This window comes from Parus major, chromosome 17 (assembly GCF_001522545.3).
Source record: "Parus major isolate Abel chromosome 17, Parus_major1.1, whole genome shotgun sequence".
NCBI classification, from domain to species: Eukaryota; Metazoa; Chordata; class Aves; order Passeriformes; family Paridae; genus Parus; species Parus major.
In genome coordinates, this window is record NC_031785.1 from 1807597 (window position 1) to 1831106 (window position 23510).

A 23510-nucleotide genomic window follows, 5' to 3' on the forward strand; every position below is an offset into this window, starting at 1 on the left:
TGAACTTCTGTGAACTTTTCATAGGGCTTAAATCTCCTGAGGTTAATGGTTTGGATCTGTGTTCAAGAATTGAGTTTGAAGGCTGCTAAACCTAAAAAGCTGTTAATTTTCTAGCTTGTTTGTTGGGCAAAGAAAATTCTTTGACTCCACTGGAAGTAAGAAAGCTGTATGCCTTTTCTTCTGGACAATGAAACTGGGCAAATATGTGGAATGAAGCATTTACACAGGACATCGTCACGGATTTAGTATAAACAAACCCTGAGTAGCACTGAACAGTTGGCCAAACCTCATGGTGGGTGTTTGCATCACATGGAGGTACTGAACGAGTTATTCCTTTGATGTGCAAAGCACTCAGAAAGTCCCATTTCTCTGAACACAGTAGGAGTGAAGCCCCAAGACAGCTTCTTGGCTCGGAGCTGCAAGTGTTTCTGCAGGGACCAGGTTTGTATCAGCTTTCTTTCTCAGGCACAAGCTCCCAAGATTTCCTTCCTTCTCTTTCTCTCACATGGGTGCACATTTCTGCTTCCCCAGGACTCTGCATGGAAGTCTCTCTTCTTACATAAGTTCATCTTTTGAAGAGACCTTGAGTGTGGTGTAAATTGGGTGGTGGGTGTTATAGGCAGGGTGTTTAATTGGTTCCTTGGTTGGCTTGTAGGGACGGGAGCTTTTGCTCCTGTCTGATCCTGTCAGATTTTTCCAAACTCACCTTCATGGATAGAGGAGGAGAGCTGGCCTTCATGCCATGGAATTTTCCTCCTTCCTGCTAACCTTTATAAGCACTTATTTCTGCACAGCAGTGTTGCAGAGATTTTGAATGATAAATAAGATGTGACATAGGAAGAGCAATCAGACAGACATCCAGTAATGGCAGACAAAACCTGTTACAGGAGAGCACTTCCATAGCACACATAAAAGCTGAGAGGTCTGTGCATGCTTACTGTCTCAGGGGATCTGGGTTTGTCATGCCACTTTATCAACATTATTAATATTTACTTGTGCTGGTGGAATTTTTAGAGCAAAGCCTCCAGGGTACTAACACACCAGGAGACTTCCTAGAAAAGCTGCTGTGGGATGAAATGTGGGGGCAAGAACAGATAAACCAGCTGCTGTTGAGTAAGTTATGTGATGTTACTCCCCAATGCATTGGGGATTTTAAGAATACCGAGAAAACTCCTAAACAAAACCTTTGAGTCTCTTGAGCTGCCACATGAGGTGAACTCGGAGGTGACATGTGGAACTAACTCATGGTTTCAGCCCCCTCAGCAAGTGTCATAGGTGTCCTCTGCGAGCACAGGGGCTGCTTGGTGAGATGATTATAGCAGATTTGTGTTGCTCAAGAAGAAACAGAAGCTCAATGTCTCGGCGGTTCAGCTCCGCAGCGCGGCCAGGCAATCTGCCCGTCAGGACTGCAAACCTCTTTCATGCATGGCCAGCTCCAAAGGGCTGTGCAGCAGGACTTGGCAATGAAAAATGTCATCTACAATTATGCATATTTTCATCATCTTCTATCATGCAAATCCCCCCACCCTAAATATGCAGCAAATGTTTTGTTTGCATATGTAGGTCAACCACAAATCTTCTGTGGTTGAACATAAACATGGGCAGCACGGGGTGATGTGTATGGATTTAAATGCAGGCTGAAGCATAACTCCACCATGGACGTTTTCCAAGTGGAGTCCATTTGCTGGATTTGTTTTCTTCTGACTTTTCATTTTATAGAGCATTGCTTTCTCATGGATTTGTGAAAGAGCAACTGACAGGAGATACTCACCATCGTTGCAAAAGGAACTGTTAACTTCGGACACAGATGAATAGTTCTTCATGAGTAACTTTTTTTTTTTTAACAATAGATTGAGGAATGTATTCTTTTTCAAAAGGGTACACTGAAGTATTTCTGCAAATTTGCCACTGACAAGAGGCCAGTTTTATATTACATTTTAAAAAGAGGGTATGTTCTTTTTGCAAATTACATGCTACTTTGTTTTTCTTGTCTTGGCTACCTTTAAAAAAGAAAAGTATAGAAATGAATACAGTTATTGTCCTTATGATGCTACATAAAAGCTAAAAATGTTGATCCCAAATTGGAAACAAAAATGCTTACTAGAAGAAGGAAAATATATCAGTAAAGAAAAATGTTACTTGTTAACCTCATAAGCTTGACATGTTGACATGCCCAGCTCATGAATTCCATATACCACAGGCTGGCAGTACAGTCCCTCAGCGTGAGCTGCTGGGATCAGCATGGTGTCATGATGGAAAACTGCTCACTTTGCTGCATCTGTAAACTGCTTTATTCCTGGATTCCTCCTTGGATCTGGCACTTACCTGTGCACACACAATTCGTCAGGTAAGTGATGATTTTGGGTAAATGAGAGTGAAGTCGTTAGACTTGAGAGATGGGTAAAATGCTGTACAATCAAACAGGATCCTTCCCCACTCCCATAAAATTAGACCAGTACCTCTGTTATCTTTGATATCCTGAATTTAATTAATGAGAGCATAGGGATATTACAGTTCTCCTGGATGGAATCCACATTTTTGTTCACTTATTATCACAAGATAGTAACAGTCTGTTTTTATCAACAACTCCTCTGAGCAAGGGTCTCAGGAAACAGCCTTGTGTTTAAGAGTGCCCCGTAACTAAACTTCCCCTCTCCTCACAGGAGACAGATGATCTTAAGTTTCCCATTTCTCTCCTGCTGCTAGATCCAGCTTGCTGTATTAATCAGGATATGCTCTCCTTCTGTATTACCCTGTGCCTCGTTACTGCCCAACCTATACTTTACTCTCCTCCTTGCTGTACCTGAATGCCACGTGCAGTCTGACCCCACGCTGCACACTGCAGCCCATCTCTATTTATCCCAACAGGAAATGAAGGTTTTATCCACACAACACAGGCAAACCAGGTATTGGATCTATTACAGCTTCTCTGGTAGAGGAACAACTAGTCTGTTATTAGCCTGTAAGAAATGTGGATATATGATAATTAGATATAAAAGTATTTCCCCTTTGCAATCATTTTGTTTGGTATTTCCCATGCTCCAATGCATCTTAATGCTTTGACCCATCTTAACTCTTTCCCTGGTTTTCTTTCAGCACCGCTGAAATTGGTGAGGATAAATCTCTGTGTTAAAAATATTCATCTGGGAGCCTGGCAGTAAAATAAGAGATAGTCAGGTCACCACTTGAAATCACACTCCAACGTCTCTGAACTGCTTTTCTTAAGACTGATTTTTTATGCCAATGTTGAACATAAGCAAAACATTAATTTTTTTTCCCTGGTTTGCACCTGCCCATGGAAGAGGTTTGGAACAAGATCATCTTTAAGGTCCCTCCCAATCCAAACCTTTCTGTGATCTGGTGGTGGTGGTGAAGCCAAGGATGTGCCTTCAGTGATGGACATGGAAAAGACACCACCCAGACAGCTCATCCTGCCAACATTACCAGCCCCTCTGACCTCCTGCTGGAATATGGAAACGCTCCCAAGTTTTTAATTAAACACTGTCACAGCTATAAAAATATAATGTAGATCTTTTAATAGCAACATGAGAGCACTCGAGAGCGAGCTACCTGACCTCAGCCTTCCTGGTCACTTCACGTTGCAAGACACAACTCTAATTAATTAGTTCACTGCCTGCAAGGGTAAATGATGGAAGACTGGTGAGGCACAGAAAAAATAAGGGTCTTGATACGACCTTATTATTTTATCTTGCAGCTAACTGGCAGTGCCAGCTTTTCCTGCATTTTTCAAAATTTTTCTGTAGTTGAATTTCTGCTGATATCCTGTTTTAGTCCTGTTCCAGATCACGACTCTGGTGATCGCTGCTTCACACAGAACCCTGATTATTCCTGTTTTTTCCCCGAAGTGCCGAATTCCTCGCATCCAGGCCGGATTTCCCAGGGCGCAGCGCCACCGCCTGCCCACACTCCCCGAATCCCACAAAGCTGGGGTTTGCTCCAAAGCCGCTTTACTGACGTGTTCTCCACTTCACTGTCTCATAACTATATCGGGAGGGACTCATGTACCACAGAGTCAGAGTTCTGGAATGCTTTGGGTGGGAAGGGACGTTAAATATGACATAGTTCCAACCCCCTGCCATAGGCAGGGAACCTTCCAGCTTGCTCGGGTTGATCACGGAGCTGCTTTTAAGGTTATTCATTCCATTAGTGACAGTGTAAAAGCCGCTTTTATATTTTCCTGTTGTGCCTAAGAGTGTTTAAAATCCGCACACGGGGCTCTCCCAGCATCGATGCAGCTGAACCTCTCACACGGGAGCACCTTTTGTGAGAGGCAGCGCTTTGTAACGGCGGCGAGAGCCCCGTTCCACATGAAAACCTTTTTGTCGACGGGTGAGGAGCGGACCGAGCGTCTGGGCCGGCCGGGCTGTTCGGTGCTGTTCGGTGCTGTTCGGTGCTGTTCGGTGCTGTTCGGTGCTGTTCGGTGGCGAAGGGCACGGCGGGCACCGCGCCCGCCCCACAACCCGGCCTGAGGCGGGGCCGCCATGGCGGGAGGGGCCTCGCCCGCTTCCAACATGGCGGCCCCGCCCCGCTCCGGAGGCCATTTCGGACTGCGCGGGGCGGGGCCTCTGCCCGATCCCAAAATGGCGGGGGCGGCCTCAGCGCCTCACGGTGGCGGGGCGGGGCCAGCGGGTCACCGGCCGCGCCGCTGCCATGGCAACGGGCGGGGAGCGGGGGCGGGATGGAGCCGGCCGGGCTGGGGACAGGGACAGAGGGGATAGAACCGGTGGGGACGGGGATGGAGGGGATAGAACCGGCGGGGACAGAACGGGAGGGGACGGGGACAGAGGGGATGGAACCGGGGGGGATGGGGACGGAGGCAATGGAGCCGGCCGGGCTGGAACCGGCCGGGCTGGAGACGGCGGGGACGGGGACAGAGGGGATAGAACCGGTAGTGATGGGGACGGAGGGGATAGAGCCGGCCGGGCTCGGGACGGTGGGGATGGGGTCAGCAGGGATAGAACCGGCGGAGATGGGGACAGAGGGAATGGAGCCGGCCGGGCTGGAACCGGCGGAGATAGACCCGGCTCGCGAGGCGGAGGAGCCCCCGGGGTCCCCGGCCCTGCCCGCTGAGGCTCCGCAGGACGGCCCGCCCGCCGCGGCGCCCTCGGGGGAAGGGAGGCTGTCCGCAGTGCCCGGCCGGGAGCGGGAACGGGAGCGGGGCCGGTGCAGGGCCGGCGCACAGGGCTCGGCCGGCCGGGCCGTGCGGGGCAGCGCCCGGCGGGCCCCGGGCCGCCGCAGCGGGGGCAAGAGCGCCCGGGGGCCCGGGGTCACTGTGGACAGCTCCAAGGCCAAGACCTCTCTGGAGGCCCTGAAAATCAGCCTGCGGCAGCTCCGCTGGAAGGAGGTGAGCGCTCGCCAGCGGGACCCTGCGGGGCCGCGTCCCCATCCCTGCTCCGGCCTAGCGCCGGTCCTGCCCAGACTCCCCTCCCTTGCCTCGGGTCTGCCTCTGGCAAAGCCTTCCTCCATTATCCTCCTCCTCCCGGGCCTCTTTAAGGGCCGCTGCACCCGCTGTGCTCCCCCGACCCTGGGACTATTTCTGACCAGATGCCGGCTCCGTGATTTGATTCATGATCACGACTGCCACGGCCAGTTACGCAAACCAGAACAGGGGTAATCGGGTATTGCGTTTCCGAGGTTAAACTGATCACGGAAAGGGCAAGAAAGAAACCTGCTCCCACGGGGAAGCGTTTGACTGTTGTGTGGATTTGCATTTCTTCCCTCCCTTCCCTCAGGGTTTGGGTACGCGGGCCCAACTCGGGACCACGGTCGGGAAGTTGTGGCCCGGCAGAGCCGCTGCCCTGGTCGCCAAGGCGTGTCAGAGAGCACGGTGTATGAATGCTGCAGAGTTAAGCCAGCTGATAACGCGCACATAACGGGCTTTAGCCTGCTAATTTACTTTATGTAGAGCAGCAAAAGCTATTTTTTTCTCCTGCTGCTCGAGTCATGTGTTTTCTCATTGCTTTGTGAGGATTTCAGCGAGTGCCAGTATGTGCTGAACTGGAATCAGGACAATAGGGGAGCTGGCACAGAACTCATGCTTTGCAGCTCCTTATTTAAATCCTGGAGAGATTTCTTAGATATATCTTACTATAGATGGTAAATTATTCTCCAGTTGTAAAGATTTCCTTTCACTAACAGCTTTATAAATGGTTTTATAGAAGTTGAGATGGCTTCTAGGAGCTTTGTAAGGAACTTGTGTAAGAAAAAGGGTACTTGTAGTCCATTTCTTAGGGGGAATTTGGAGGGAAAAGGAGGAATAAAACCTGAAGATGAACTGTTTCTCACGTGCAGAGCTAGGACAGAGTTGTGTGATCTCTGACCTACAGCTACTCCACTTTACACAGCTGCCTTTTGGATTCCCACTTCCAAGATGATATTTTTGTGCACCTGATGCTTTTTAAACAAAATCTGTACACACTTGGAGTAGCCACTATATTCTGTGCTGTTGCTAACCTCAGAGTGAAATACTGCAAATTTTCTGGAGGACTGAGTGGCCGTAAATGTTGCCTATGTTTATTCATAATGTCCTGAATACCTAATCCCACAAGGATATGTATGCTCCATTCAGGAAGAGTAATAACTTTCTCCTTCTCCGACTTCATAAAATTTTATTTCAAGATTGTTGTTATTTAAATCCAGTGGCAGGATTTCAAAACCTCTTTGCACCAGTGCCCCAGTTCTCAACTCCTGCTTGTACAGCAAAATACAACATTCCAGAGCCTTGAAATTCAAACCTGCTACATTTACCTCTCTTGGCCCTCAGTGCACCTGTGGGGTGTCTGTCAGCAGCCTTGCTCCATGTTTTATGCAGTGACATGCAGAGCAGGGACATTTCACACTTAATTTCTTTGTTTTTACTGTTAAGTTTTATGTTCTGAGCTCGGGGAGCCATTCCAGAGAGGGTTTCTGGATCACTGATAGCAGCTAGCCTTGCAGATTGTGCTGGGAATGAGCCACACTTAGTAGTTAATTTTGTCTTTTTAGTTTCCTGAGACTTCACTGTTTTGCATTTGCCTTGCACTTGATAGTCTTTCCTACTAATTGACTTGTTTCACAAGCTCTTGTTCCTCTCATGAATCTCTGTGCTGCATTAATCAGCTTTTTCCTTCCTGCTTTGCATCCCCCAACAGCAATTGCTGCTGCCTTTACTTCATCTCTCTTTGTTCCCTGTCTCCCTCAATATCCTCTCTCCTCCATCTCTTTCTTGGGTCAATGTTTTTCATTTAGTTTGTTGCTTCCTCCTCTGGCCACTTTGTCTCTTAGTAAAGAAGAGGCCTAATACGGAATTTTGTGATGCTTGACTGCACCATCTGTGTGGCTGATAACTCATTCCCTGTAAACAAGTCACTGTCATGTATTGCTGGATATTATAAATAGGTTAATAAGATCTGGTCAAGATTTGAAGAGAAAAAAAAAATTGGGAAGATAAATCCAAGGAAAACTCTTTATTGAAGCTACATGTAATTCTGAAAGATGTCCCTTTTAGACATTTAGAGAAATAGCAGTAAAATATTTGTTCAGACCACTGTCAGGGATGACCAGAGCCTTGGAGCCGGTTGCAGTGTTACAGCAGGACCAGCAGAGGGAACACGGGTGTTGCTTCCAGGATCCAGGAAAATACTGCAAAAAAATCCTGGAAGTAGTAATGAAATGCATGTATTTAAAATACTGATGTGTCAGGGACTGCTATTCTACTGTTATCCCTTCTATAATACTTTTGATCCTTTTCCCTCTCTACTTCTTTTACATTTTCCTATTCTTGCTTTTGTTTAATTTCTCTTGTTTTTCCTGCTGGATGTGTTGGCTGAATATTTTGTTGGGAGGAGACAGCATAATGTACTTTTTCAAGTAGGCACTTTGGATCCATAACTTTTTCTGTCTAGTGTATAGCATTCTTACAGTGTCACATATCCATTCTTTATTATTTTATTATTCATTAGTGCATTGACATATGGTAAATGTCATTATAAGATGCACAAAAAAAGGGAGAATACTCTAAATATTGCCAATATTGGTGAAATATCCTGTGGTATTGATCTATGGGGAAGAGGTGAAGAAGTGCAAGACAGCAAACTGATCACTGAGATTCTGTTATCAGAAGCAAAAGACAGAATAAAACCCCAAGTGTATTTTTTTTTTTTCCATCTGTGGGAATTTTGAGTAAATGAAACACTCAGGTTTGATAGGCCTGTGTGGGTGGACCTTTTAAGAAGCAGAGTTTGAATGTGTGTGCCAATTCCGGCGCTAGGCTGGACCATCTGATCCAGCGTGTCAGATTCTTTAAATGAACATGATATGCCAAATGAAATAATGCTCACAAATTGAGCTTGCATCCCGAGTTTATTCATCACTTAATAAATTATTTCTCCAGCAAGCTTTCAATTACCAGGAAAATGGAAGAAGCAGATGTCCCAGGCATCAAATATCCCAGCGTCAAGCGTTTCATTTGTCTCGCTGTTCCGGAGCTGCACCGAGGCGTGGGGAGAGTTTCAGGTTTTATGCTGGGAAAAGCTGAGTGGAAGACGAGTCATTTAACTTGTCATTAAACATGATGGAACAGACTGATGTGACCTGTGAGACAATTTAAATTATTGGCTTCTAATCCAAAGGTAGAAATGACCTGTCAGTCAGATTTGACTATGATGGATTATTAATCGTGTCAAAGCTGTGGAAACAACTCTATTCTCTTTATGGCTCCTTGTTTATTTTTTTCTGACAAATGTTTCCCAAATCTGACTAAAAAAGATTTATGAGATTTTAAAAAAGGATGGCTCCAACCATGTTTCTTTTTTAACCACTGCCCCACACCAGGACCTGGTAATGTGGTGCAAAGGCCTCTCCCACCACAGTAAGATTAATTTATATCTGCTTGGCACTGCCAGAGGTGCCAGATAATCAAACTTGTTGGCTCCTCTCCAAACACCACTCTTATATAAAGTGTAGTGCAGAGGTTACAGAATCCTGCCCAGCTCATTCAGGTGAGTTTGATCCCATTGTTGGATAAGTCCAGATAGTCTTGATTTCTCAGGATCAGGGCCCTTGCTGTGCTGTCCCAAATTACTGACAAGGGGATGCAGTGCTTCCATCGTCCTGTCCAGAGCTGCTCACTCCTCATCTGTTGTGAAAGGATTTCTGTGCAGTGTTTGTAGAGAGCTTTGATATCCTCTGTAGATGAAAGGTGTTATATAAATGCAAATTTTGTTCCTTTCATTTCAATTTCATTTAATAAATAAATAAATTGTTCAGGTTGTAGTGGGAAGGGCACTCTGAGACCGAATGCTGCATCTGTATTCTGGATATACCTGTGGAGAGAGGTTAAGGCCACTGATTGTCTTTCAGAGCCCAACAGAATTAATTTTCACTTGTACAAAAACAGATTTTGCGGGCTGAATAGTAATGAAATAAGTGCAGAATCCACTGGCTCTTGTTAAATTGGGTTTCTCATCCCTGTGAGTAAGGAAACAGAAAGGCTGCATAGCTCAATTAGCATTTTAAATTAATTTTTCAAGACTATTTACTGAGGAAACTGAAATTTTAATTAAAGTAGCAAATAAAGTAATGCGCTCAAAAGGTTTATGCAATTCTTTTTTCTGTCATGCTCGAAGAAAAATGATCCACTGCATAAAGAAATGTTTTAAAATAAGAAATTGCATTTCAAGTAAAGAACAAGAAGTTTCTGCAAAATACTGTGGTTTTTTCAATAAGTAAATGGCACTGGGTGATGAGAGTGGTAGATATTTAATGCAGATTTGTCCTAAAATGCTAAATATAGCAGATTTATTTGAAAAAGATGTAGCCTAGTAATAGAAGCTATTCCTGTGACTGTATTCCATATGGTAGTTAAATGGCATCTTCATGGAGCTGCAGATAAAATGGGGTTTTGGGATTGATAAATGGGGCTTTGTCAGAGAGAATAAGCATGAAAAAGAAGACCACCTTCTTCACACAAAACCAACTGGGTTTTTTATAAACAACTTTACTGCTGTTAGAAACTTGCTCTCAGTAATTGGCAGTGCTGCTTCTGAGCTCTTCAGCCTGGTTAAAAAAGGTGATGTTTTTGATAATAGTAAACAAACTATTTATAATAATTATTTATTTTATTTAACAAATTATTTATAATTCCAATTTATGGTGAAATCTTGTGTGAATGGGAAGAGAATCTGGAATATTTAATATTGTTGAAATAATTGACTTAGTTCTTGATAGTGGGAATATATATGCTCAACAAATGATTAGTTAAATTGCAAGCTTTTATTTTAATTACAGGCTATTAGTAGCAGAAAGGAATTAATACTATAGAAATTAATAATTATAATTGGATATATAAAAATGAATATTACAGTTATTGCACTTAAATATCTTGCTTTGAATGTCCACTTTACATTTATAACTTGACTGCTCAGAAGCTTGGAGGTTCTCAGCACAGCCCAAGCCTCAGTTATTTGGGTTTGGTTTCTAAAAACTCTCTTGGTTTGTTTACTTTAAAGTCTTTGAGCTGATCCAAATATTCTGTTTTTCAACCAATATCCAGAGCTTGTTTTCTTCTGATAGTCAGGACTGTTCTCGAGTGGTTCATGCTTAAGATGAGTGTTTAAAGAAGACAGGAATGAGTAGGTATTCCCAGGTTGCTCAAAACTTGTCTGCTCTCTTTTGCAGTTTCCGTTTGGCCGCCGCTTGCCGTGTGACATTTATTGGCACGGGGTGTCATTTCATGATAACAACATCTTCTCAGGGCAAGTCAACAAGTTTCCAGGTACTTCACTTTCTAGTTTAAACAAATGCTTTAAAAATAGGATTATTTGACCTAGTTCTGTATTTTACTGGTTTTTAATGTGAATTATCTGCCTAATCAGCTGATAGTATTTTTGGCATATTACTGCGTTTGCTGAGGGGGTGAGGATATCAGAGTGGGTGTCTTGAACAATTTTTGAACTGACATTTGGAGAGAAAATGGTTTTGTTGAGAAGAATACTTCATACACGTGAAGTTAGGAAAAAGAAGAGTGTTAGGCTATAATTTAAGTGAAGTATGCAATTACTGTCTGTTATCTGGCACTGATAACAGTGCTGTATCTTTGGATTTGGTTTTGATTCAAAGTGGAAAGAATCTGTTTTGTTTCGTACTCTGGCTTATCTCGGGGAGAAGCTCGAAGCAGAATTCCTTAAATGGATTTTTTAATATTGAAGAGTTCATGTCAGTCCTCATCTTATGATGACTCTTCTACTTTTTTAAGCTCCTTTTTTCTCATTTAATCCCTGTTGAGATCTCTCTAAATAAGAGCTAAGAGCTTAGGTATTGACTTATCTAAGCCCTTTACTTCAGATTTATGGCTGCTGTTAGTGTGCTGTGAGCATAAGAACCTCAGATATCGAACTCCAGGCTTTATTTACCCTGACTTTCTCCTGCCTGAGGGAAGTTCCCATTCAGGTGTAGGATAATGTTGTTTTCTGATGGTTTAAATCAGTGTTAGATTAATGTTACCTGTCTGTATTTTGGCTTCTACCTGGTGAACAAGTAGCTGCACAGGAATCAAATTAGAGCCATTCCTGATTTCCAGGAATGTTGTGCTAACTTGATGCAGGGTTTTACCAGAAACTTTTCCATAAAAATAGCTTTTTAGTCATGTTCCCATTGGACATAAGACTTCAGCAAATGTTTGTTTGGCTGTTCACAAAATAACCAGTTCTTTGTGATGCAGACACCTAAATAACTGCAAAGTAAACACAAAGTGGTTTGTTATATTTAAGTTACATTTGTACCTATCCCTGGTGTGATAGATTAGAAAAATAACATTTGGATTATGGCAAAGGCAGTTTGTATTTGAGTCATATTTATGTTTTATTCTGAGCTGTATTTTTTGAGAATTATTTTTTTTCTAATATTATACAGAAACACATACAATAGTAAATATGGTAGAGGAACGGCACAATTTTTGTGTCAGATTTTAAATCTCAGAAGATGTTCAACTTTATTGATAGCCATGACCAGAGTGCCTTGCCAGCAGGATGAGCAATGATACTCTGAAATGATACATTTACTGTTAGGGTGAGACTTCAGTGTGGGGTTTTTGTCACTTTGTTCTCCTCCCAGGCATGATGGAGACAGTTCGGAAAATTACCCTGAGTCGGGCCATGAGAACAATGCAAGATCTGTTTCCTCTGGAATACAACTTCTACCCTCGCTCCTGGATTCTGCCGGAAGAACTGCCCCTCTTTGTGGCTGAGGTACATAACTTTTACTCTCAGATTACTGTAACTTGTTGGATATTGTATCCATGTCATTCTTTGGTCATCTATACCTAGCAGATTATTTAAAATCACACCTGGGGACTGTGGATGACATCTTTTCCAGTTTGCCTGGGATCAATTATGGTCTGGATGTCTGGATGTTTTGTTTGTTATGATCTGGAAAAAAACTTCAAAACAAATCTATTTCTCTGCTGTGCCAGGAGAGGTGTTTGAAAATTGAACCTGGTTGAAGCATCAGCCCTTTCCCTTCATGTTCTGCTGGCCTGAGGAGGTTCCAGTACAGTGTAGGGAGAGTGTGGTGCTTCACCACATTCACTGTCACTGAAATCCTGTTAGTCCACTTGGCCTGTTGTACCCAAACCCTTCTGAAGAGCATTTTATTGTATGCATTGTTAAATACACTCACATCATCTCATGTCAAACTGCTGTTTTGTTTAAATATTCAGAATATAATAAAATGCAAGTATTTTTCAGCTTTTTAATTTTTTTATTAAATGAGTGATGCTGTGTGTTGATGTTTGATTCTGTTATTACAAATATTTTAAAATGTTATATGTGTTTGTTTAACCCTGTCTGACTCAGCCAGGGTGTCCTTGCATCCTAGAGTATGCTCTGCTTGGAAATAGGAGAGAAGAAAGATCTGGGATTTAACAGACTCTTGTACTGGGTGCAACTTTTTAGCTAGTGACCATATCCATAATCCAATTGAATTCATTAATATATTGTAATAGATACTCTTCCAGTGGGCTGGGTGACTGGCACGGGGTGAGAGCAGGCTGTAAAAGGAGTGTGAACAGCCCAAGGCAGGGAGGTCAGTGCCCGTGACCCGGAGCAGAGCAGGAGGTGCAGCCGGGGCTGTGGATGAGCCCTTGGGGCTGCAGGGACACGCTCAGCCCTGAGAGCTGGCACCAGGTGGCACTGCGAGTCAGCGCTGCTCTGCTCCGCTCCCTGCACTGCCAGCGCTGCTGCTCGTGTTCCAACAGGAACAGATGTCCACTGACACACTCCTAGGAGTTTCCTTTGCATATGTTCTTCCATCTGTGTTGGAGAAAAGCATAGTTCTTGTTATCAAACATTATATTTGATGTTGTAAGAGTTTATGTTCTACTTAACACAAGTTCGGAGTGCAGCCCCTCCAGAACAAGAAAAAATACAACCCAAAACATTCCAAACCCCAAGTGAACCATAAAAGGTTCTGAGCACTTTTCACTTGCAGTTTGGTGAGTTCTCAGCAGGAATTCTCCAGTCTTTTCTGTTGTTTATTTGTTCATGTGTGATTTTGTTTGCCTTGCAACCCTAATGCTGCCAAAACTGTCAGCTCTCTTGAGCCTGCATTTCAGCTTGTTCACAACAGAAGTGGGGAGAGCTTTGGTGGTGCCTGCATGTCAGACATGTCTCTGGAGGAACTGGAACACTCTGAAATACTAATTATCAAAAGTCAAATTGTGTCATTGCAGGTGTAGTTAGACACGAGAAGATGTTTGGTGCTGTTTGTAGTGTAGGATTTTGTTGCAAAGGGCTGGATGAGAAATTAACACCTGTGAGATTTTGCCTGTAATAGAAATGATTATTAAAAGAGGAAACTCCTTGAGAATTTAAATCTTGCTGTCTCCCCCTGATGCACTTTTCACAACATTTCAAAACAATTTCTCTCTCAAATATCCTTACTGTGCCTCACTTCTGTAGTTGTGATAGTGAACTTTTTCATACATATCTATCAATAATGAAATCAAATGCTGTCAGCTTTCCCCTCTACCTAGTTTCAGTAGAAAACACTACAAGTAATCTAATATCAATCTTCTGTGCTTTGAAAGCCAGTGATTGGGAAAACTGCTCTGGAATTGTGGTGGATGAGCTTCACACTGGAAATACCAATATAAAGGTAGTTCCCTTAGTGTCATTTATATTGAAATGAGATAGTGGTAGGTGTTTTCATCAAGGATTTAAAAGTTCATTTTACTAAGTAAATATATACTTAGCTATTTTCAATATTCACCAATTTCTTATTTTTTAAAACATTTTGTACTAGCATGTCACTGTAACAGAAGATGAATTACAGATAAGCAAAGCTCTCAGATGCTGCAGTCATTGCTCCTTCACTAGTAGGGAAGAATTAGTTGGAATGTGTGTGCTAAGGACTTATTTCTGACATGAAATTCCAATTTCTGAAGAGTAACTAGCTTGGGATTCAGACCAGGACCATGATTGTTCTCATACTTCCTTCTTTGTGTTGTCTGTGAGGATGATGAATAGGCCAGTATGATTAATTTTTAATAAGAATCTAATTTGGATGGTCTAATTTCCAGCACAGCATATTTTCAGTGTTTTAATCAGGTTTTTAGCTTTTGGATACCTCTTAGGCATAGGCATGAATATTCCAGTCTTTGTGCTGTCAGTTCTTATAGCCCATTATATGCATTTTTTTCCCAGAATACTATATTAATTCAGCCTGTGTTTCCTCATGAAAGCCAAAACAGCAGATTTTCACCAAACTCTTTTCTTGCTGTTAACTGTAAATGGTTAACATGTTTTTTAAAGATAATTTCCTTCTGTCAAGCAAAGGACACAGAAATAACTCATTTCATATATAAACTCATTTTCCTACATGACTGAATTTTCTAAGTCTGGACAAGCCCCCTCATAATGAGAATTTGAAGGAATATAGTTGAGGGGATTGTGGAGAATTTAAAGATGACTGTTGGGAATTTCCTTGAAGATCAAGAAACCATCTGTTTTCTACAAGACAGTAAATCTGCTGAAAAACTGACTGAAACTAACTCTGGATTACTATTCCCCCTTTCCCCACCAGCCTATCTTCATCTGCCATGTGTAGGTTTTGATGGACTAGAAAGCCTGAATAATATCCAGGCCTTTTAGTCCATTAAAAAAAAAAAATGGAATAGAAAATGATGGAGAAAATTATTTGCTTTCTATTTTAAGAGAAGAGACGTCTCAGTGATTGTTAGAGTGCAATATTCTGAAAGGCAGGTTCTTTTGCATCTTCAGCAATAGTCCCTGGAAAGCATCATCTCTTTTGGAAAGCATCATCTCTTTTGGAAGGCATCATCTCTTTTGGAAAGCATCATCTCTTTTGGAAAGCACTGGAGCAGAGCAGATGTAGCCTGAGGGGTGAACAGCAGATGTGGGACCAGGGGCAGATTCTTCCACCTGGTGTCACAGGGGTTCTTCACTATTTTCTGCCCTAGGAGGGCAGGACTGGCACTGTGTGTGTTGGAGAGCAGTCACAGCAGGGTGTGTTTGCTCATGGAGGGCTCAGGTTAATCAGGTGTCTCTCTGTGGTGCTGACTTTAACAACAGTGAACCAGAGAACTCCTCTGCTCTGCTGGGTAATGTCACATCAGGGGAAGATTATTCTATAGTGGTAAAAAGACTAGGACATAAATCCTGCTTTCCTCCTTTGCTCATCTAGGCCTGCTGATCTACTTGGACCTATTTATCCACATGCCATTTATGTAAGGCTGACCTCCACTGAGGCGTTTTATCCCTCAGAGTGACCTATTTTGGAGAAGGATCTTTCACTGAGTCAGTGTGACACCTGTCCGTGAGAAAAATCCTAGTCTGGATAATGGATCTGCTGCTGCAGCTGGCAGGAAAGGCTTTTAGCAGTGTGACTCTCAGTGAAATAAATAACTGGGTAGGGAGGAGCCAGAAGTCCTTGAGGCCTTGGGAATGTCACTGCTGACAGAGCTGGGCCTCTCCTGGGGGTCAGCAGCCTGATGGTACAGCAGAGGCTGCTGCTCTCACAATGACCTGACCATGCTCAGCCTTTTCCTGTGGGCTGATTTTGCCCTCTTAAATTCTCCAGGGCTGATGGTGGCAACTGATTTGTTCTTTGTAGCTTCTGTCCTCAGGCTTCTAAAAGTCAATCTCCAGTTGTTGCTGATGAGCCATGGGGTAAAACCAGATCTCTGACAGGGCTCAGCCCGTGCCTGGCTGCAGGGAGAGGAGGGAGAGCAGCCCTCAGGGCTGGGGCCCTAAAATATGGGAGTGCAAGAAAGGAGTGGTCAGTGCTGGGACATCCCTGTGTTTTTTTGAGTGCTTTATTGTCCTGAATTCCAGGAGTAGCTGATAAACCTGCTAGCCTGCATCCTGCATTTCTTCAGCTGCTTTCTTTGTTAGGGCTCCCCTTTCTTTATCAATTTTATTTCTGATTGAGGCATTCCCATCTCTGCAGTTCTGACTTCTGCTGTACAAGTAATAAATAAACTAGAACTTATTTAGGTTGTGGGAAATATGTATATGACATGAAAGCTCTGATATTCAGCAGATGTGTCAGTGACACAGTTATACCTGTACATGGTTCAGCATTCCCCAGTTTTATTAACACTGGGTATCTGATGGTGAAATATTTTCAGTAGTGGAAAAAGGTATTGCTAGTGACAGATTTTTACTTCAGTTTTCCTTCTTCTGGTAGTATTTGCACTCATACCTCAATAAATAAGGCACCTTTCCTTAAGTTAATGATTGTCTTTGTCAGTAATTGTTCAAAATGCAGCATGAAAGTTTAACTTTGCAGTTGCATATACACTAGTGACTACTAAAATGGATCTCATGAGATATACCCCATTTCCTTCTGTAAATTGGAACAGAATATTAAAAAGTTACTGAAATGATTTATACAATGGCTTGTTAAATAAAATGACCTTTTATCTGTACTAGTAATTCCCTACTCATGTTTTTTTGTTTCTCCTTGTGCTTGTCAGCACTGTTCATCTTCTGCCTTTTTTGCATGATGTTTACTACTCTGGTGATGTGATCATGCTATTTCTATTTATTTTTGTTTACTGGCTTTCACAGTACCAGCCCTTCTTCCCTTCCCCAGTTAATGACTCTCACTGTATTGCTTTTCCTTCTAGTTTCGTGTGATGAAAGACAGCAATCCATCCTGGAAGCCCACTTTTATTGTGAAGCCTGATGGAGGCTGCCAAGGGGATGGAATCTACCTCATCAAGGACCCAAGTGACATCAGGCTGACAGGGAGCATCCAGAGCCGGCCAGCTGTGGTCCAGGAATACATCTGCAAACCACTGCTCATGGACAAACTGAAATTTGATATTCGTCTCTATGTCCTACTGAAATCCTTAGAACCCTTAGAGATTTATATAGCCAAAGATGGACTTTCTAGATTTTGTACACAGCCCTATCAAGAACCCACTCTCAAAAATTTGCACCAGGTTTTTATGCACTTAACCAACTATTCACTAAATATCCATAGTGGGAATTTCATCCATTCTGACAGTGTAAACACTGGCAGCAAGAGGACTTTTTCAAGCATTCTGTGCAGACTGTCTTCCAGAGGAGCTGATGTCAAAAAGCTCTGGTCAGATATAATTTCATTGGTGATTAAAACAATTATTGCACTGACACCAGAACTGAAAGTTTACTATCAGTCTGACATACCAGCAGGAAAACCTGGGCCAACTTGCTTCCAGGTGAGTTGGAATTTCTGCCAGGAATGCAGTTACTTCTATGCATAGATTAATTTTCTGAGTGTTAAATGCCTTTTCTAAAAGGTTTCTCTGGTTATGGTGCTGCTCACTGGTGGGAGCTCAGAGGTCCTCACACAAGTCAAACCTCGGTCTCCTCACCTCTGTTACTTCCAGCCCTAAGCAGATACAGAGAATTTTCAATGGGTGTAGTTTGTTAGTGACATTATTCACTCCAGATTCTATTTTCTATATATTAGCAGTGAAGCTTTGCAGGTTTCTAACACAGTTTTGCTCCTGGTGCTTTTAAGACCCACTTTGTCATGGGTGCCAAGATTCCCTGTTGGCAGATGCGGTGTTTAGGGATGGGGGTGGTGTGACAGGAGCCATTAGCATGGGAGACAAGTGGCTTCTGGAGTTCTTCTGACTGTGCAGAGTTTCTCAGTTACTTCTTTTCTTCCCCTCAAATGTTTCTTCCTCCTCAGTGTTGCCATATGGACAAACACTGCATTCTGTAGAACACTCTGAGTAGAACTGAAGTAACATATTGCTTGTTACGCACAGATTTTAGGGTTTGACATTCTCCTGATGAAAAACTTGAAGCCCATGTTACTGGAAGTAAATGCAAACCCCAGCATGAGAATAGAACATGAGCAAGAGGTAAGAGTTGTCAATGTGATATTGGAATGAAATTGCTTAGGTTGGGTTTTCTGAGCTTTTTTCCTAGTTTGAAAGATGAAAGCTGTCTGCTAATATGAAGCCTCCAAGCTTCTCTGTAATTTTCTGCTTTGAAATCATTGCTAATCTTATACATAGGAAATGTGACTTATTGGAATTGTGAAAGCTCTCCATCATCTTTGTCATAAATGCATTTATTCATCATCTCCTGCAGTCATTAATTGTGTTTAGGGGATTGTTAATAATCTTTTTCATGTCTGTATACATAATATAAGCAATAACATCAGCAACAATATTTTTTCTAATATTTCAGTTTACTAGAGAAATTTGTTGTAACATCATACTGAAAATGTGAAGGTATTTGTGCATCCTTGAAGAAGTATTTTGTAATCCATCATCGTGTATTCAAAATATAGATGATGTGCATGAAGTTTGAGCAAATGTGGAATAAATCTCCCTTAGTTCTGTAGTGAATAATTGTATCCCTCTGTGATGTAAAGCTTTCTCCTGGAGTATTTGAAAATGTCCCAAGCCCTGTTGATGAAGAGGTGAAAGTTGCTGTCATCAGAGACACTCTGCGCCTGGTGGACCCTCAGAAAAAGAAGAGGAAAGATACTCAGTAAGTGTGTTGATTTTCCTTGGTTTGGGATCAGTGCCTTGCAATAAATAGAAAAATGAGGTTGTTTTTTTTTTCCTGAGAAAGTCCACAAGCTGATAGTAAATCAGGATACACCAGTTTCCCTGGAATATCTTACTCTTAACTGGTGCAAACAGTTTAGTAACTCAGATTTATTTATTTGTGCTTCTACTTGAGGCCTCTTTTTTTTATTCAAAACAGTCATGAGACATAAACTTGTTTATTAATTTGCTTGAAAGTCACAAATTACTCTGAATGAATTGCCCCATTGGAGCTGAAAAGTATGAATATTGTATTTAAAAATTGCTTCCTTAATCTGTGAAAATAAACAGAGTTAAATCTATGATCTAGAAATGAGAACTTCCTGCATCAGCTTGCACGGGAATGCCTGTGGTGGGATTAGGCTGAGAGAAATCATATCTTCTTTTTTGATGAAACACTTCATTTTAAGCAGTTCCTTGAAGATATGAAAGGATGATTTTTTTTTCTTTTTTCTTTTTTCCCTAGAAATTCTTGCTCCTAGGTCTGCTTCCAAGCTAAAGTATCCATTTTGCTCCTCTTGGCTCTTAGTGGTAACCTGAAATGTTACTCACATTCTATAATGATTTCAAGTGCAAATTTTCTGTCCTTTTGTAGACAGAGGCCCATGACTGATAATGCTAACAAGTTCTGTACTACTGCAAGATTATTATGAGATCAAACTCTTCCTTCAAAGGCAGTGCCACACAGAGAGGTTGCTGTGGTCAGTGTACAGAACATTTTGCAAAGCAATTTATACTCTGTGTTGCTTGTACTTAACCTCTACCCTTAAAGATTACTTCAGTGCATGGAGCTGAAAAATATCATTTTTTAACCTGTAATTATGTAACTAGTCATGATGGTCTTTTCTGCTGAAGTTATGTCAGGCATTCATTAGCTTCATATTAGATATGGAAAAAAGGCAAATGATAATTACAAATAAATTGCTGGAGGACGCCAGTGTGTGGGGAAGGCTCATTCAGCTGAGGATTCTTCTCTGATACATTGTGAGTGCTAAATAAGTTCTAACAGGATTAGTTGGTGATGAGATAAACCACTGGCTCTTCACAGCAAGAATTCATCAGTGGTGCAGCGTTTCTTCCAGGGAAATCTGGTTAACAGAGCATCTTGAAGATGAATATTTCTGTGCACCATAAGTCAGCCAGCACAGGGCAGTGCCCTGGGACCTGCTGGTGAAGATGTGCAGGAACTCGTGTGACAACTGCCCATCCCTCCCCTGGCATTTACCCCTTCTGCTTCCAAGTGCTTTTTATTGAACTGGGGGCAGTGTGTGGAACTTCTTGAGCAAAACTTGGCCTATGAATAGAAAAAAAAAAGTGAAAAAATGGCTGTTCTGACAGCTAACCACAGCAGCAAACCTTGGAGATTCAAATTTTGATGCTAATTAATTAACGGGCATTAATCTCAGTAAGGTTTTAGCAATATATATAACATAGAGTTTGAACATGCAGGGGAAATACTGAGAAGTCTGAGCTGCATCTCAGGTAAATATTCTGCTGTGAAGAATTTGATTTCCTTCTAATTATCTCCCAGATTAAAATAAATGAGGCATCTAAATGAAAGTGAGTTTTAGAAGTCATCCTGAAGTACTTCATTATCAGGAAGGATTAATAACTCAGAATGTTTTTTAGTTTAATTTTCCCTCATCTTCACGGTGTTTTGATATTTTTTTTCCTCCTTCCTATCATGTAGTGTATAACACTGAAAAAAAGTTAAGTCACTTTATCATTCCATATATATCTCTTAATTTTTCCAGCACAACTCCAGTCTTTACATGCAGGGATTGCTAGTAATTATCTTGGCACTGCCAGCAATTAGTGATTGAAAATCTGCTGTGATACATGTTCAAATGAATGTATTTAAATATACATGGTGGCTTTTTTCCCACAGCAGAAGTGATCTTTTCCTAGTTTTAAGTCACTTAATGTGGAACTCAAGTTTTGCTCATCATTAAGAAATTCGAACATTGAATAAAATATCATGGAAGGTACTGATCTTTGCTCTGTCTGTGTGGCAGCGCTGTTCTCATGGATTTTAAGGCTTGAGTAGATGATGGCAAACATCCAGGCCATTGACATGCTGGAGCTAACCCAGTGATTTGTGTGGCTGAAACTTGTCTGAAGCTTGTGTTGTAATTATTAAACTTGCTCTGGATTCAGAGGTGAACAGAGGTGCTGTTCACAGACTGCTGAAGGTGGGAGAAGGCTTCAGCTAAAGGAAATTTGCACAATTAAATGAATGGTCTAATGACACTGAACAACATTTAAAGTAAATCAACGTTACTTATGTAAACAGCAGTTTAATTAAGATAATCACTGATGCAAATCATTGTGTATGTTGTGCCTCCAACAGAAAATCCATTTCAAAAGGCTTTGCAAACTTCTATTTTTCTGTGCCTAATTTGGAATCTTGATAGTAGTAAAAAGGTTCTCGTTTCACTGTTTGTTTAATTATTAGCAATTTATTCTTCCTCAAATTGCATTAGATTGGAGGAGCAAAAAGGAGTCTCAGTCTCATGTAAATGCTGTGTATTCTCCACTGGATGTCAGATGTTTGGAGGTATAAAGGCAAGCTGGGAGGATCATTTGGAGCAGGTCTGCTCAGCACGTTATAGGAAGAACATTTATATCATCTCAAAAATGCTAATGATCCACTTTGCTGTCCTGTCCAAAATATTTATGTCCTAGTTTATTAATGCTAATTAATCCAGCAATAAGGACTCCTTTGTATTTTGGTTGCTGTTGTTTACTCTGTGTCCTAATGTGATCTCTTGCATTTCCAGGCCTAGTTTCTTACATATTTCAAGACAGAAAAGAACCATTTTATTCTTTTGATAAAGAAATCATAGCGTTATGGCATGCGTGTCATTAGAAATATGAGTTGCTCATGGAATAAAATCTGCTTTTTCCTTGCTAGAGATGATGAAGGTGCAGCCCCCTAAGTAATATAATGACTTCTATTCAGCTCAGAAATAGCCATTGACAGAAGAAAGAATTGAAACACTTTGGAAATGAAATGTAATTTAATCTATGGCTGTTACAAAAACAATCAATTCCTTGTGCCCTCCAAACTGAATGCTTTTGGTTTATTGCCTATCACGCCCTCGCTGTTTCATTGCTAGTTTATCTTTTCTTGGGTGCTGTTCTCTGTTCATGCCACTGCAGTGCTTTTTTCCATTTGAAACCAGCCTTGAAATTTATTTGTGATGTTCTGATTATTTTTTTCCTTTTTAAAATATGTCAGGTACAATTCTCTTCTCTGGGTCCTGTGGCTCTAGCAAATGTCAAATATGATTAACTAATTTCCTGAGCAGGAAGAACCCCAATGTGGTTGCTCTCAAATTTTTGCAAGATCAGCATGCAAACATTGGCTAATGTCACTCTGAGAGCGTTCTGGAAATATTAATGTCTGTCAGACTGACTTTTTTATTTTATTCTTTTGGTGTTAGGAAGATACTCAGCCAAAACAAGGTTTTGTAGAATTTGCTACACAAAAGATCTTCCTCTTTTCTTGCACAAAACAAGATGGTTAATTTTTTCCACTGTGTTGGTTACACAATTTTTGCTCTTGAAATGATTCCTTTCTATGATAGAGGAAAAAGTGAATAGTTTCTAGGAGGAGAATGGGATCTGTATTTAATGAAAACATGAATTAATTTCTGGTCATTCTTTTCTGTGTTCCAAAGACATTTTCCAAATCCTAATGCTGTTTTTAATTTCTTGATGTCAAGGAGCAATTTTGTACTTTAATAAGGAAAGTCAGGAAATCACCTGTTCAGCTGTATTCCGTTTATTTCCCAGATATTTTTCTTCAGTTTTATAGCCTCCCTTGATGTTAGAGTCATGTTTAATGGAAAAATGAAAATATGCTGTGCAGAGATGTCTCAAGAGTATGATTAGCTTAGATTTTGTTGATGATAAAGTCATTCTTGCCATTTATTACTGTGTTTATCTCACTATCTGCATTGTAAGGTTATGATTGTGTGACAGGGGTGGTTGAAGAGGGTCAGAAACTCTGTGCACAGACATGTGGAGAGGCTGGATGGGGGAATGCTGGTGCTGCAGCTATCACTGATCAGAAAATAATGACTGTTCTTCAGGCTGGCTGTAATGTATCTTAGTTTCCACTGCTGTGAGCAACTGTATTATGTTCCTCAGGGATTCATTACTCAGGGCTGTCAGTGCCTTTTGCATTATATGGAGTGAGTTTAGTGCCTATCAAAAGAAGCATGTAATAAACCCAGCTATGGAAGTATCAGTGTTTGGGTTTCTGTTTGCTAATTGACTTTATGAGCTGTCTGCCAGAGCTTTCAGTTGATTCCTGCATCCCTTGCAAGTCTGCTCAGGTTTGCAGCTATTCAAATGCCTCTCAAGCACCACCTCTTCACTCCAAGTCTGATTTCTGCCTGAGAAATACTCCTATATGTGGCTTTCTTGAGAT

At 41.6% G+C, this 23510-nt stretch overlaps 1 protein-coding gene across 2 annotated transcripts in view; it reads left to right on the forward strand.

The window, feature by feature from the left end:
• The first annotated feature begins 4939 nt into the window (after positions 1-4939).
• TTLL11 (tubulin tyrosine ligase like 11) overlaps positions 4940-23510 on the forward strand; it is a 36149-nt gene continuing 17578 nt past the window's right edge. Inside the window, exons 1-6 of one of the 2 annotated variants that reach the window (XM_019008430.2) lie at positions 4940-5365; positions 10678-10774; positions 12112-12245; positions 17147-17722; positions 18281-18376; positions 18895-19013. In XM_019008430.2, coding sequence (XP_018863975.1) covers positions 4961-5365; positions 10678-10774; positions 12112-12245; positions 17147-17722; positions 18281-18376; positions 18895-19013 — 1427 coding nt within the window. In that variant the 5' untranslated portion in view covers positions 4940-4960. The remainder of the gene's footprint in view (positions 5366-10677; positions 10775-12111; positions 12246-17146; positions 17723-18280; positions 18377-18894; positions 19014-23510) is intronic. The other variant, XM_015644707.3, reaches the window with a different exon arrangement.